This window comes from Tamandua tetradactyla, chromosome 7, assembly GCF_023851605.1.
Source record: "Tamandua tetradactyla isolate mTamTet1 chromosome 7, mTamTet1.pri, whole genome shotgun sequence".
Taxonomy (NCBI): Eukaryota; Metazoa; Chordata; class Mammalia; order Pilosa; family Myrmecophagidae; genus Tamandua; species Tamandua tetradactyla.
Window position 1 is genome coordinate 71,634,294 of NC_135333.1, and position 15,329 is coordinate 71,649,622.

The following is a 15,329-nucleotide window of genomic DNA, read 5'->3' on the forward strand; positions in this document are numbered from 1 at the left end:
ATTTCTCTACTTTCGGTGCTAAAATAAAAATATGACACTTACTTTAAAGTCAGTGTTAGGTCATAATTAGCTTGGAATATATTTGATGAATTTTTCTTGACCAGGTCCACGGAAAGGGAAAATCCAGATGCCTTCTTAGGTAGTAGCACATTATATCTAAGGGTGGCCTAGAAAAGACAGCAAGTGAGAAAACCCATTCATTTATCCTGTAATAAAAACTGCAGAATCTATTGTTTCTCTATTTCCATTATTAATGCATTTTGCTTCACCTCTTTGCAACAGCGAATAAGGCACATGAAATTGCTTAGTTTTCAGAAGACACAAGAATCTTTAACAGCATAATTTAATGAAGCTATCAGCATACTTTCTAGCATGATATCTTCAAGAAACTTCTCAATTATCCACCTCTACCTGAGTGTGCACTTCTTTAGAAAATAACTTGCATCTTCAGCTGTTGATTAGAAAACATCAATGAGAGGAAGAGTAGAGATAATCATGGAAATATGCAAAATGGCAAGCTAGCACTTCACAATTAACTAAACAGCCTGATTCTTTTACTCCCTCTCTGGCGGATTTCTATTACCTGGATAAATACGCAACCTTGCCCTTCCACATCTACAGTGTATTGTCCATCCACTTTTGTTATTTCAGAACGTTGGACCAGTAAGCGGTTGTCACTGTTAACCTGGAAATTCTCACTGGATTCTTTATTACTGAACTTGACAGTATTTTGATCCTTAGAGAAGGTGAACTTCATGTAGCGGGTCATGGCAAGAAGGCAGACTGCAGTGTCCTGCATAGAACATTACAAGTAATTATCTGAGCTCTGTTATGATGCAATATTAATTGTCATTTGACCAGCAACTCTAAATCAATCCACAGAAATACTCCTAATGTAGTCCACAGAACTCCAAGAAACAAGATCTTTGGACAGTAGGAAAATACATTTCCATGTGCTTAAAAGCTGCTGCGATTTAAATGAATTTCCTCCTATCAGTCTTAGTTAGATTTCAGTTTTCTAAAGGACTTTAAGAAAGTATCATCTTGAAACCAGCAAACCTACAATTGCATATTATCTTTTATTAGTGACTGAATTATTTTATAAAACTAGCTTTTATTCATATTGTATCCTTTATATATAGTGAAATAGGCAAACACTAAATGAACTGTAATCCAAATGTGTGCTAACCTTTATGTAGTCAGAAGATAAACACTTAAAATATTTTAAAACCCTCGCTGAACTATAGTTTGCAACTTTTGTAGTAGTCAGAAGTGAAAGTCTCTAACGTCTGTGAAGCACTGGACTACAACCCAGATGTCCAGATGTTTCAATAATAGAGACTAAATAAGTATATATATAGACCTTATCTGTAAATGTGTCTTGAAAAATGTAACACCTCTCAAAAACTTGTAGCTGGCTCTGCCAGCAATTTAGCAAACTCTTACCTTGTCTTAGTGCCGGTTAACCTTTGAAGCAACCCAGACACCTGATTATTTTGGGTAATGACATCTTACATTGTAAGTCATGAGCAGTTAAGTTTACAACCCTGAAGCCTGACCTCTGTACATAACCCCTAATGATTGTTAAAGGACATGTGTCAGCACAAAATTAACTATCCTAAGCCTACCTTCCTTCATTTGAATAATGTGAAACTATTAAAGTTTCTGCAGTATGGAGAGATACATCTGAGGTTTTTGACCTCCCGTTCTACTTGTGCTGCATACCACAACTAAAGCTTTTTTTCTCTTTGAAACTCCAGTGTCTAAGAATCTGCCAGTGAGCACATTAGGCTGCAAATGCAGTTTTGTACAAGCGCAGCAACAGAATTAGGGCATGAATTCTTTGAAAAGGGGGCCTTATTCCACTCATTTGTATACAGACACTTCCTGGAAGAGTGCTTGATAGACAGTGACGGTCCAATAAAAGATTGTTGAATGATAAAGATTCATAATATCAAATATCCTGCATCCCAAAAGTATTTTTCTGTGATTATTTTTGCTATTCAAATTATTACTCGAATATTATTATAAAGTAGCATCTTCTGCCTTAAACATATTGACATTAATATCAGGCCCACATCAGTCACCTGGGTGGAAGAGAAGCCTCCGTGGGGATTCATCTGCTGGGCAAGCCACTGCACAATCTTACTAGCATATGTGAGGTCCGGAGTTTTTCGCGAAATGACAGCCAACAGCACATAGCAAGTCTTTTCAATCTCAGCAGAAGGTGCCCGAGGAAAGAAAGAGGGGGATTCTTCTGTCTTGCGTTTCTTTGTTCTTTCCCAATATATCACATTATCTGGAAAAAGGGAGAATTTTCATACAATCCCTGTCAAAAGCACCCACATCAGTCACCTGGGTGGAAGAGAAGCCTCCATGGGGATTCATCTGTTGGGCAAGCCACTGCACAATCTTACTAGCATATGTGAGGCCAGGAGTTTTTCGCAAAATGACAGCCAACAGCACATAGCCAGTCTTTTCAATCTCAGCAGAAGGTGCCCGAGGAAAGAAAGAGGGGGATTCCTCTGTCCTGGGTTTCTTTGCTCTTTCCCAGTATATCACATTATCTGAGAAAAAGGGAGAATTTTCATACAATCCCTGTCAAAAGCACTGATTGCCAATAAGAAGGATGCAGATTCCATTCGTGGCCTCAAATAGTAACGTGCTATGGTCAAAAGTGGTCTGTGCATAAGTTCTATAAGCAATTATTTTTGGCTATGGCATGGTCACCATGCTCCATTTCCTTGACACCAATCACTGAAGAAAATGGCAGAAAAGAGAAGGAGGCAAGTAGAAAATATATAATAATCTTTAAAGTTAAAGGAATACTGAGAAATTCCATAAGAGAAATAGAAATACTGTGGTAAAAGTTTCATTACTTTATTCTCAAGGTCATCTCCATCAGCAAAAGCTGATATACTTACTGATTTTTGTAGCAGATTGATCCAGAATCTTGAGTAAGGATTCTGTTTGCTCCTCTTTTCTGGCTAATGCAAAAGCATAAGCTAGAATTGCCTGATTATAGCCATTGGTGACCCCATGTTCCAATGCCTCCTCTAGGCAAAAGAGCCCATTACGTAGAGCAGGAAACTAGTCAGGAAGAAGAAGAAGAAGAAGATAATTTAAAATAAACACCCAGACACTTTTTAAACTTGCTGAATATTTAAAATAATCATTCCTTGTAATGTATTTAATAAAATATCTTTGAATTATATTTTACACATAAACCTATTCATATATACATGCCTTATAGTTCAAAAGTATCATTAAAATAAATTTCAATGATTTTATTAGTATATGAAAAATAAAATTTAAGAATTAAGAAAATAGCTGTTCTTATACCTGAAGGTAATATTTTAAATAACAAAAATTTCTTTATGGGGCAAAGCATATGAATTTATTATTAGACCTAAGGCATTTTTACTCTTAATATCTAAAATAGAGACATATTACTAAAAATGATTTCTGAGATCTACTAACAACCATGAAAATTCCTAGTATTTTAGTTTAGGAATAGATTTTCTCATAAGATAGTCTGACGTATGGTTGGGAGATAGCTGGGATGAACCACACTCAAGTTTAAAATATTTATACACTGAATTGGTTAGCGAAACAGAATGCTGAGTTACAGTTATTCTTAAAGCAGGGTGCTACATATCAGCAGATATGTAAACACCTGAATCTGCATGAAATACTTGTGTATGTGTGCGTATGTGTATTCTCTGGAAAGAAGAAGCCAATAGGGTTCATCAAAGGTATCTGAATCAAAAAAGTTTGAACAGCATCACTCTTGATGTTTCGTCCTGTCTAAGAATTTAAAGTTCCTTTGACCCCATAGTCTAAGTAACATGCAGTCAGCTGACTGAAACCAAAAGGTCATGAGAATGCATACGGTGAAATTGAGCCCAGCTTCCAGGAATGCTCCAACAATATAGGCAGTGAGTAAAATGTCCTCTTCATCTCCACCCTAAACATGAAAGAACAATGAGTCATAAGGACAGTAGGACATAAAAAAGCAGCCATGCTTCTGAAGTGAAACTAGGAAAGAAATACTGGATGAATATTGTTATTCATAAAAATATGTGAAGAGATTTAAAAATTAGATGATTAATAACTATGATATCTGAACAAGAAACCTTCAAGATCCAATGTTATAATAAAATAAAACATAGTATAATTAACCTCAACTATATCCAATGACATATAAATCATTTTTCTGTGACCTGGTATTAATCATGTATTTCAAGGGGAGGTGGGGCAAGATGGCTCTGCAGGGAGGTGTGAAATTTAGTTAGCCTTCTAGAGCAGCTAGTAAATAGCCAGGAACTGTCTGGAAAAACCATGTGTGGGAAGACACACATCATACACTGGTCTGGAATTGATGGAAGAGCCGAGATCACACCACAAAACTGTGAGGAAAGCCCCCCAAAGCTGGAGGCTGATGCACCTCCCCCACTGGCATGGCAGGCTCAGTTGGAAACACCTCCCTGTGGGGAAAAGAAGAGGTATCTGGTGTGAGTCAGAGAGGGCAGCCCAGTCTAGTTCCAGTTGCGGTTTTAATTGACAAATTTGGTCTGCTGAATACAAGCTCCAAGCCCAGACAAACTGAGAGCAAACAGGGAAGAAATCCTGCGGTTTCTCTCAGCAGCCAGGAAGCAAGGCTGATGGGGAAAAAACAAAAACCAAGACTTTTGGAGTTTGCCCAGCACAGAATACTGAAAAAGGGCAATGACCCCAGGCATTAAAGCCAGGTACCAACTCCTGTTCTTACACGGGAAACTTGGGGGCTTGGGACTAGCTCTGAAAAGGGATTTTTTTTTTAGAAAACAAACAATGCACTTAGAACCACCAACAATGGATATCTTAGTTAGCTTAACAATAGGCATATTTAAATAAAGTATCCATATAATCATTGTAAACTCTGTGTTTGTACAGTAAGTTTCATAAACCAATTTAAAAGTAAGGCAACAAGGAAAAATCGACATACGCAGGCAGCAAAGTCCTTAAATTCTAAATATTAAATATTAACTTAGATACTATTTGATCAGCTGTCAAAATTGTGAATGATCTCAAAATATCAAGTAGAATGTTCTTACAAATATTTGTATTGCTATAGTAATGCCCTATGTTACTAAATATTTTCCTGATTTCAGGAAATATGAAGACACAAATATTTTTACAATTAGTGTATGGAAATCTTAACCACCTAAAATGGATATCTAAGCTAGCTTATCCATAGGCATATTGACAAATTATCTAAGTAATCATCATAAAGCCTGTTTGTACAATATGTTTCATAAACCAATTTAAAATTTAACAAGGAAGGAAAAAAATAAAACTACACCAAGACACTTTCTAAGTAGATTGTCAAATGTGAAAGGCAAAGAGAGAATTCTGAAAGCAGAAGAAAAAAGCAATCCATCACACATAAGGAAAGCTCGATGACTATGTGTGGGTTTCTCAGCAGAAACCACGGAGGCAAGAAGGCAGTGTTATGATATATTTAAGTTTCTGAAAGAGAAAAATTGCCAACCAAGAACTCTATATCCAGCAATAAAAGTGTCCTTCAAAAATGAGAGAAAGTTTAAAATATTCTCAGAAAAGCAGATAGTGAGAGAGTTGGTGACTAAGAGATTGGCTGTACAAGAAATACTAAAGGGAGCACTACCAGAAGATAGGAAAAGACAGGAGAGAGATATTTGGAGAAGAGTGTAGAAATGAAGACTATCAGTAAGGGTTAAAAGGAGAAAAAAAGATATGACACATAAAATCCAAAATACAAAGTGGTAGAAAAAAATACTGCCCTTATAGTAATAACATTAAATGTTAATGGATTAAACTCCCCTTCAAAAGACATAGACTGGCAGAATGGCTTAATAAATGGGAACCATCTGCATACTGCCTACTGACAAAAGACAAAAATAGAGCAAAGGTAAAAACAGCTTTAGACCAAAAGACAAAAGACAAAAGACAAAAGACAAAAAAAAAAAAAAAAAAAAAACCAGACTGAAAATGAAAGGCTTTAGACCAAAAGACAAAAATAGATTGAAAGACTGGAAAAAGATTTATCATAACAACCAGAAAAGAGTGGGGGTAGCTATACTAATATCAGGCAAATTAGACTTCAAATGTGAAACAATTAAAAGAGAGAAAGAAGGACACTATATACATTATTAAAAGGAAAATTTCATCAAGAAGACATAACAATGATAAGTATTTATGCACCAAGCCAGAGTGCCCCCAAAATACGTGAGGCACACACCACACTGAAGGGAGAAGTAGACAACTCTACCATAATAGTTGAAGACTTCCATATATCACTGCCATCAATGGAGAGAACATCTCTACAGAGGATCAATAAGGAAGCAGAGATCTTGAATAGTACAATAAATGTACTAGACTTAACAGACATTTACAAAACATTACACCCACAACAGAAAGGATACACATTTTTCTCAAGTGCTCATGGATCATTCTCCAGTGCTTATGGATCCATATGGGGGGGGGGATCACAAAGTAAGTCTTAATAAATTTTAAAAGATTGAAATTATACAAAACATTTTCTCAGATCATAATGAAAAGAAGTTGGAAATCAATAACAGGCAGGAGACTGGAAAACTCATAAAAATTGGGAGGCTAAATAACATGCTCAAATAACCAGTGAGTCAAGGAAGGAATTACAAGAGAAATCAGTAAACATCTCAAGGCAAATGAAAATGAAAACACAACATATCAAAACTTATTGGATGCAGTGCTGACAGGGAAATTCATTGCTCTAAATGTCAATATTTAAAAAGAAGAAAGAGCAAAAATCCAGCAATTAACTGTTCACTTGGGGGAATAAAAGAAAGAACAACAAATTAACCCAAAAGCAAACAGAAAGAAAGAAATAATGATAATTAGACCAAAAGTAAATGAAATTGAGAGCAAGAAAACAATAGAGTATCAACAAAACCAGAAGTTGGTTCTTTGAGAAAATCAATAAAATCAATGGGCCACTAGCAAGAATGACAAAGAAATAAAAAAAAGAATGACAAAGAAAGAGAGAGAGAGAGAGGATGCAAATAAATAAAATCAGAAATTGGAGAAAAGACATACCTATTGACTCTGCAGAAATAAAGGAGATAGTGAGAGGATACTATGAAGAAATATATGCTAATAAACTAGACAATGTAGACAAAATGGACAACTTCCTAGAAAATCATGGACAAACAATGCTGACTAGAGAGGAAATAGATGACTTCAACAAAACAATCACAAGTAAAGAGATTAAATCAGTCATCAAGAGACTCCCAAAAAAGAAAAGTCCAGGACACCCGATGGTTTCACATGTGAATTCTACTATGCAGTCATGAAAGAATTATTGCCAATCCTGCTCAAATTCTTCAAAAAAAATTGAAGAAGAGGGAAAGCTACATAGCTCATTCTATGAAGGCAACATTGTCCCAATACCAAAACCAGACAAAGATACTACAAGAAAATAAAATTACAAACCAATCTTTTTAAAGAATTTAGATGCAAAAATCCTTAAGAAAATACTTATAAATCAAATTCAGCAGCACACTAAATGAATTATACACAACGACCAAATGGGATTTTTTCTAGATATGCAAGACTGATTGAACACAAGGAATTAATGTAATACACCAGATCAATAAATCAAAGTGGAAAAACCACATAATCCTCTCAATTGATACAATAAAAAGGCATCCTATCTTGATGAAAACACTTTGGAGGATAGGATAGAGTGGAACTTCTTCAACATGATAAAGGGAATATATGAAAAACCCACAGCAAATATAGTACTGAAAACTTTATTTCTGAGATCAGGAACAAGACATGATTGCCCACCGTCACCATTGTTATTCACTGTACTGGAAGTATCAGCCACAGCAATTAGACAAGAAAAAAAAAGGCATGCAAATTGGAAAGGAAGAAATAAAACTTTCAGTGTTCGTAGATGACATGATCCTATATGTCAAAAATCCCCCCCAAATCTACACCTAAGCTACTATAACTTATAAATGAGTATAGCAAAGTGACAGGGTACAAGACCAACGCCCCCAAATCAGTAGTGTTTCTATATACTAGTAATAAGCAATCTGAGGAGAAAATTAAGAAAAAAAATCCATTTATGATATGAGACAAAGGAATCAAATATTTAGGAATATTTAGGAATAAATTTAGCCAAGGCCACAAAGGGGACGATAAATGAAACAAAATAAGGTTTCAGTGGCTGAGAGATTTTAAATAGAATCAAGAGGTCATTCTGGAGGTTATTCTCATGCAGTATACAGATATCCCTTTTCAGATTTTGGTGTATTGGGAAATATCTGAAAGTGTTCAATGGTAATCCAATAGCTTTGATTCTTGAAGATGACTGAATAACTATAGAGCTTCTAAGGTGTGACCATGTGATTGTGAAAACCTTGTGACTGACATTTCCTTTATCCAGCGTATGGATAGATGAGTAAGGAAAAAAGAAGAATAACAAATAAAAACAATGGGGGGGGGGAGAGGGAAATATGGGATGTTTGGGGTATTCTTTTTGACTTTCAATCTTATTTTATCTTTTTGGAGTAACAAAAATGTTCAAAAATCAACTGTGATGAATGCACAACTGTAGGATGGCACTGTGAAACACTGTAAAATCTGGATGATTAAACAGTAAGTGAACCATAATACATATCAATAAGATTACATTTATGAAAAGGATATTTAGACCCAAAATAAGCTAATTAGATGGATCTAAAAAAAAAACATACATTTACAGCAATTCATATGACATTATTTGACTCTATTTGTTATTAACTTGAGAACAAAACAAACAAGGAATGTCAGATGTGCTGTGAAGCTTCCTGAACACCCCTGGAAAGATACCCTAAGAGGGTATGATAACTCTTACTCTATAGAATTAGAAAGGCATTTATTTATAAGTCATGTGGTTTATAGACTGGCTGTGTACCAAGATTCCCTGGGGAGTTTAGAAATTAAATACACCAGATCCACACAAGAGATTCTAACTCAGAAAGTCAGGAAAAGAGACAGGAAAATGAATTTTAATTGGTGCTCTAATACATCTGATATAAATGGCATTCAGGTTAGCATTTGGGATCCACTGATAAATCCCTCATTTTCTCTATTTAAGAAAAATGTGGCCTCCCTCTTCTTCAGAAAAGGAAGTTTCAAGGTGCAAATAACTGCAGATGGTGGAACTAAAATAAGGTATGGGAACCTAGAGCACCTAGACTGTGGCAAGCTGTATCACCATTCCTCGGCAGTAGAAGTTCTCAATTTTCTTTTGCTTCTTTCCTCCTCCCAACGTAACACTACACAATTCATTCTCTCTCTCTCCCTCCCTCCCTCCCTCCCTCCCTCCCTCTCTGTGTCTCTCTCTCTCTCTTTCACACACACACACATACACATATTTCTTTATGAAAGGAGTAGGTAAGCTTAGGCAAATTGAATAGTGATCAGTATTTAATCTGATAAAAAGAAAGATGTGAAAAGATCTTTTAGAAAAGAACATATAAAAGTCTGTGATTTTCCTACATAGGTACAAGAGTTCTTCTCCATTAGGTTGCTGCCACTGTGAGGAATAGGCTTGGAATAATTTAAAGATATTTTTCGGCATCACATAAGAGTAAAACAATTCAAAGACAATTTGCCTCATAGTTAAATACCATAAGGGGTTGCCATTTATTCACATATTGAATTGGATTATTTTAATCAATTCTACATTCAAAAATTCAAGATTGAGAATGGTGATTATGAAGAAGGATTTAAAGGAAAAACTCAGGATATCAGGGTGTATTATGGCTTGCCAAAATATTATGAGGAAAATACAAAGTTTAGGGGAGTAAAGTATGCAGAGGGTGGGTTGGAGGGGAACAGCCTCTCTGCAAGGAAAGGAAATTCAAAGGAAGGGAGAAAGCCCAGTGATTTACCTACATATGGACAAAGAAAAGGTGGGTACCACTGAGGACACACTTCGTCTCATTTGTATCTTGGCTTAGGGCAGACTTGGCTTTTCTGCTCTTCATTGAGAAAGTACTAACACTTTCAAACTTTCTCTCCATCCACAAATAGGAATGAAATATCTCCTCAAAGCCTCCTCCCTTAATGTATTGCCTGGTTCCAAATTTATGAATGTTTCCTCTCTGGAGGAAACCCCTCTCTTTCCTCTCCCGTATTTACAATTTATTTACAGTCGGGGACTGGCTCTACGGAAGGACTAAAGACTGAGTAAGGCAATGAGAAGATTCATGAGGAGCTATAGCTACGGTGTGTCTAAACAAGCACACTGCAGGGTTCTGAAAGGGTAATATTCACAATATCTGTGTTCCAGATTGGGTGGGACAGATATAAGGAAGGTAGGCACGTAAAGGAAGAAGGAAAGCACAGAGTTCTATTCATCTCTCACCTCCCAAGCATTGTTGAAAAGTTTGCCATCACTTGTAAAGCATCCATCTGCTTTCTGTTTGCTTGAAAGCCAGATTAAGGTCTGTTTCTGAATTTGTTCATCAATGAAAACATATTCCTTCATCCTCTCCAATGTCTTAAAGGTAAGAGCAGTGAGCCTGTAATGAAAGACACCGGAGTAAAAATTAGATATAAAAGAAATGATGACAGCTACTCAGAAGGTTCACTACTATTATTCCCTTGGGTAATTTCTATTATGGGCAGAAATTACTTACTTCATCCAAATTTATTACTTATTTATTACTTCATCCAACTTTATGTAACCAGTCTTTATTGATAGTGGCTCTTTTCTTTGGATCAGTAAAAGACTGTGATAATAGACACTTTTCAGTGTGCTTACATACAAAGTTCTTGTTATATAGCATGGCTTGCTGTCTTTCCTTGGTAACCACAAATATATCCTGTGCTCAAGGCCAGATGTACCAATAAAGCAAAACACAATCTTCTAGTAGGTAAGGGGACTGCCAGTACATTCCTTCCCCTACTGTCCAATTATATTAACCACACATGGAAAGCAAATGGGTATAATTAGGTGTTCGGGGGCCTTCTAGTTTCATTTTCCTGAATTCACATGGGACAGTTAAAAGTGCAGACTAAGACTTGCCATTTTCCATGGAGTTAACCAGCTATGCAAATATAGGAGTCATAATTAAATGATCAGACTGCTAAGCAAATTGCCATTAGACTCTGGGTAGATGGTTACCTTATAATGAAAACCATCAAATAATTTAGTTTTATCTGATTATCCTCTGTAAATTCACTTTGAAACTCACTTCCCTTCCAAATCCCCACTGACTTAAGCCTGATAGTTCCCCTCAAGGTCAATTCAAATCATTCATGTCATTATTTAACATAACATTTTTATCTCTCACCATAAGCTTCCCTTCTGATTCCTCTGCAAAAACACACTATATGAACCATCAAAGTTTTTGAACGATAACTGCTTTTGATAACCTGAAATACAACATTGAAGGATATTATTTTTTAACCCACGAAAGTTAGAAGAAAATGAATGGTGTAGAGCATGCCCTGGGCTTTTTGGTATTAGATATGTATCTCTAGGATGAGATGGTCAATTCAATTTTAATTGCTAAGACTCTGGTTTTCTAACCATAAATGTGAAAATTTAAATCTTACCTTGTAGGAGTTTTGTGGACAAATAACATCTAATACATAAATATGCGTAGTTTAATAACTGACTCATAACTGGAACTTAATGATGGTCCACTATCCTTTTTAAAGATTATTTTAATTCAGTGTTTCCTTTATGAGAAGAAAACCCAAAGAAACTATACCCTTAAAATTTTTCTTTAACATCACATTTTACAAGGTTTATATGCCCTCCTTCTATAAGAAATCTAATCATTTGTCTGTTCCACTGCAATGGGACAGAAGTCAGCAGAAAATATAGAAGTTGATGCACAGACCAATTGCAGTTACTATTAATAACAACAAAAACAACAAACAAGCTAGTGTGCAAAATGTTAGATACTAAAAAAACCATTGAGTTCATAATTTGAAATTTCACAATTATAAGTTATGAAGCTAAATATTTGGACAGATTTGGAAAACTGTTAAGTAAAAAAGAAAGCATAGCTAGAACTCAAAGAACCTCAGTTCAGATCTAATTTTTCCTCACCAGACTTCCTTATAATTATAGCTTTATGAGATCTTGGTATTAATAATAACTGATTTCATTTATTATATGCATTTATTATTTAAATCTTCTCACCATTAGATAAGAAAAAGAAAGCCTTTGATTTAACTTTCTCTGTCAACTGTCCAGTGGCTTTCAGATAGTCAAGGACATAAACATCAGATGCTAATAGGGCAATATTCTGCTCGCCGCATCCATAGGGCATTTGGAGAAGATTATCCAGGTTTTGCATTGCAAGTCCTAGAATATCCCCTGAAAACAGGAAAAGCAGAAAATCAGTATTGCTTGCAGTTGTCATCTCAGCATTTATAATTACAGATAATAGAGGCATCATGGCAGCGGGAAGCATTGAAAATTGCGTCCAAATTGAAGTGGAAAGAAAGAAAGTTTTCCTAAAGTAATCAAACAAATTTCATGAAATAATTCTAAAGAGAAGAAAACTATGGAAAGTGAAGTTAAAAGAGTTTCTGGCATGAAGAATATTTCTGAAGATCTCAGATTCTCATTACTAGAGAAGAGAAGGAAGTCAGGAAAGTGTTTATTTCCTTGATTATTTGTTTTTTGAGAAACTGACACTAATGAATATGACCATTATAAACTAATCCATCTCTTCCTAAAAGGTAGACACAGAAGTTTACCTTCTTTTAGGCAGATTTTTCCTTTTATTGAGGTAATTTCTAGCATCTTTAACAGGCAAAGTTTATTCTGTATAGTAGGGGACAGTCCTACCACGGCTTTCTGTGTTTCCTTGGTACCCACAAATATACCTTGTGCTCAGGGCCAGATGTATCAGCGAGGCAAAACACAATCTCCTAGTAGGTGAGGGGATTGCCAGTATATTCTTTTCCCTATTGTCCCAAGCATATGTAAATATTCAAAGGGCACAGTCTGACTCTGGTGAGCAGGATTTGTGGCATCAGGCTAACACCCCTGTGGCACATCTGCCCGTGGGCAGGGGGGACAGGAAGTTTCTCCCACTACGGCACTCACACGCAAGAGAGCAGTCCTGAGTGTAGAGCATCACTCTGCATGGGCCATAGATTGAGACTCGCCAGATATGGGTAACTGATACCCACTCGAGAAACTGACCTTGTTCCGTCTCCTCTCTATGTGAGTAAACATTGTCCCATCCAGTGTGTGTGAGCCATGCTTTTGTGGTGACTCTAATACTTGCAAACCGTGGAGTGGGGACTGAGTTCCTGGTGGCATGCTTTGTTATGCTCTTGCCATCCTCCATGTGCTGAGACTGTACCCCTGGAGGTGCTTGTACTGGTTTGAAAGTATTATACACCCCGGAAAAGCCATGCTTTAATCCTGATCCAGTCTTGTAGGAGTAGCTGTTTCTTTTAATCCCTGTTCAGCACTGTAGGTTGGAAACTTGATTACATTACTGCCATGGAGACGTGTGATCTTTTTGATTACATGGAGATGTGACTCCACCCATTCCAGGTGGGTCTTGATTAGTTTACTGGAATCCTTTAAAAGAGGAAACATTTGGAAGAAAACCAGCAGAGCTGACACAGATGTGGACACAAAGAACAGAAACATGAATGTTTGGAGATGCTTGGAGCACAGCAGACATTATCATGATACGTTAAGCAAGCCTGAACCTGGAGAACCAAGGGAAACCAAAAGATGAAAATCAGCCCCAGAGAAGCAAAGTAGGGGACCCCCACAGGGACAGAGGCTGAAAGCAAAGGAGCCCAGGAGCAAGGGACAAGCAGATGCCAGCCATGTGACTACCCAGCTGACAGAGCTGTTCAGACCCACTGGCCTTCCTTGAGTGAAGGTGATCTCTTGTTGGTGCTTTAATGTGGACACTTTCACTTCCTTAGAACTGTAAACTTGTAACTTATTTAATTTCCCTTTTTAAGAGCCATTCCATTTCTGGTATATCACATTCTGGCAGCCTTCAAACTAGAACAGTGCTTATAGGTACCTCTCTTTCTTACCAACATTCTGCTCCTCCCAGAGTTGGAAATTTAATATTTCAGGTTATTGGGCTACGATCGAACCCTTTGTCTTTTGAACACCAGTTACCACCTCCCAGAACCAGTGCTTTATAAGGACATAGGTTTGCAAATCGCATTATAATCCCTTCACATTCTGCAAGGTAAACATAGAGGATGATCCTGAGCAATAATCTTCTTTATTTTATAGCTTAAGAGAATCTTTCCATTCTGTTATTTTAAGAAAAAATTGTTGAGACCATTTCACTCCAGATTGTTGAATCACCGTGCAACACAAAATTTAATAAACGTACCCAAAACAGCGAAAAAAGCTCTGGCCGATCCTTCTACGAAGTTGTCTGGCAAGTCCAAAACTATCACCTTAGACGCTATGGTACCTGGAAAGAACATTGACAAAAAATAATGTGATGACTTCCTTCTGTAAACTATAGCAGAAAATTTATGGGACAAACATATTGGAATAAGATATCATTATTTATTTTCATTTTACAAGTTGGAATAAGATATCATTATTTATTTTCATTTTACAAGCTGCTTGTGAGAAGAGATGAAATTGAGGTTTTGTTGTACTTTAGAATAACAAAACATTCAGAAGATAATATATATGAACCTGTGTGTTAGGTATTGGATCCATTATCCATTAGTTTAGGGTGCCTAAGTGATTTCATGTATGAAAAAAATATAAAAACTGCTGACTATGACACACAAAATAGCACACACAAAAGGTAAAGTTTGAAGACTCCTAATAGGCATGAAAACCAGGTCACTGTCAAGCAGGCAAAGCAATACATTTTATAGCCATCAAGGAGGGGGTTGAAGGGCAGTGATTTATCTATGGGCTATCTCACCCTAAAAATATAAACACAAAGAATATGTTATATGCTGTTGGGCATAAACCTGAATTTCCACTATCCAACATTGAGTGTCAATTAAAAGACAAGAGCAGGCAAGACTCTATAAAACAAGAAAAACAGACCGAGGCACATCAATGTCAGAGGTGGACTACAAAGATCTCATAAATATACTTTTTGTTTGCTAAAATTACACAATCAAGATAGGACAGGAAGTAAAGTAATCCTCCAGGGGGAATCTGGCGAAATCACTGAAGTAGACCGTATGTCAAGTGGATAATGTGGAAGAAGAAATAAACTGACCCTTTGATAAATTCTCTTTCAAAATAACACTTTGATAAACTAATTTGTTCACCTGAAAGAGTCCCT

General features: G+C 36.3%; 1 protein-coding gene across 2 annotated transcripts in view; it reads right to left on the reverse strand.

The window, feature by feature from the left end:
* LOC143691472 (ovostatin homolog 2-like) overlaps positions 1–15,329 on the reverse strand; it is a 47,640-nt gene that overhangs the window by 3,646 nt on the left and 28,665 nt on the right. The window contains exons 23-32 of one of the 2 annotated variants that reach the window (XM_077169981.1): positions 14,403–14,486; positions 12,215–12,391; positions 11,355–11,436; positions 10,424–10,580; positions 3,893–3,967; positions 2,925–3,090; positions 2,418–2,567; positions 2,088–2,299; positions 584–793; positions 43–167 (exon numbers count right to left, since the gene is read on the reverse strand). In XM_077169981.1, the coding sequence (XP_077026096.1) occupies positions 43–167; positions 584–793; positions 2,088–2,299; positions 2,418–2,567; positions 2,925–3,090; positions 3,893–3,967; positions 10,424–10,580; positions 11,355–11,436; positions 12,215–12,391; positions 14,403–14,486 (1,438 nt within the window). The remainder of the gene's footprint in view (positions 1–42; positions 168–583; positions 794–2,087; positions 2,300–2,417; positions 2,568–2,924; positions 3,091–3,892; positions 3,968–10,423; positions 10,581–11,354; positions 11,437–12,214; positions 12,392–14,402; positions 14,487–15,329) is intronic. The other variant, XM_077169982.1, reaches the window with a different exon arrangement.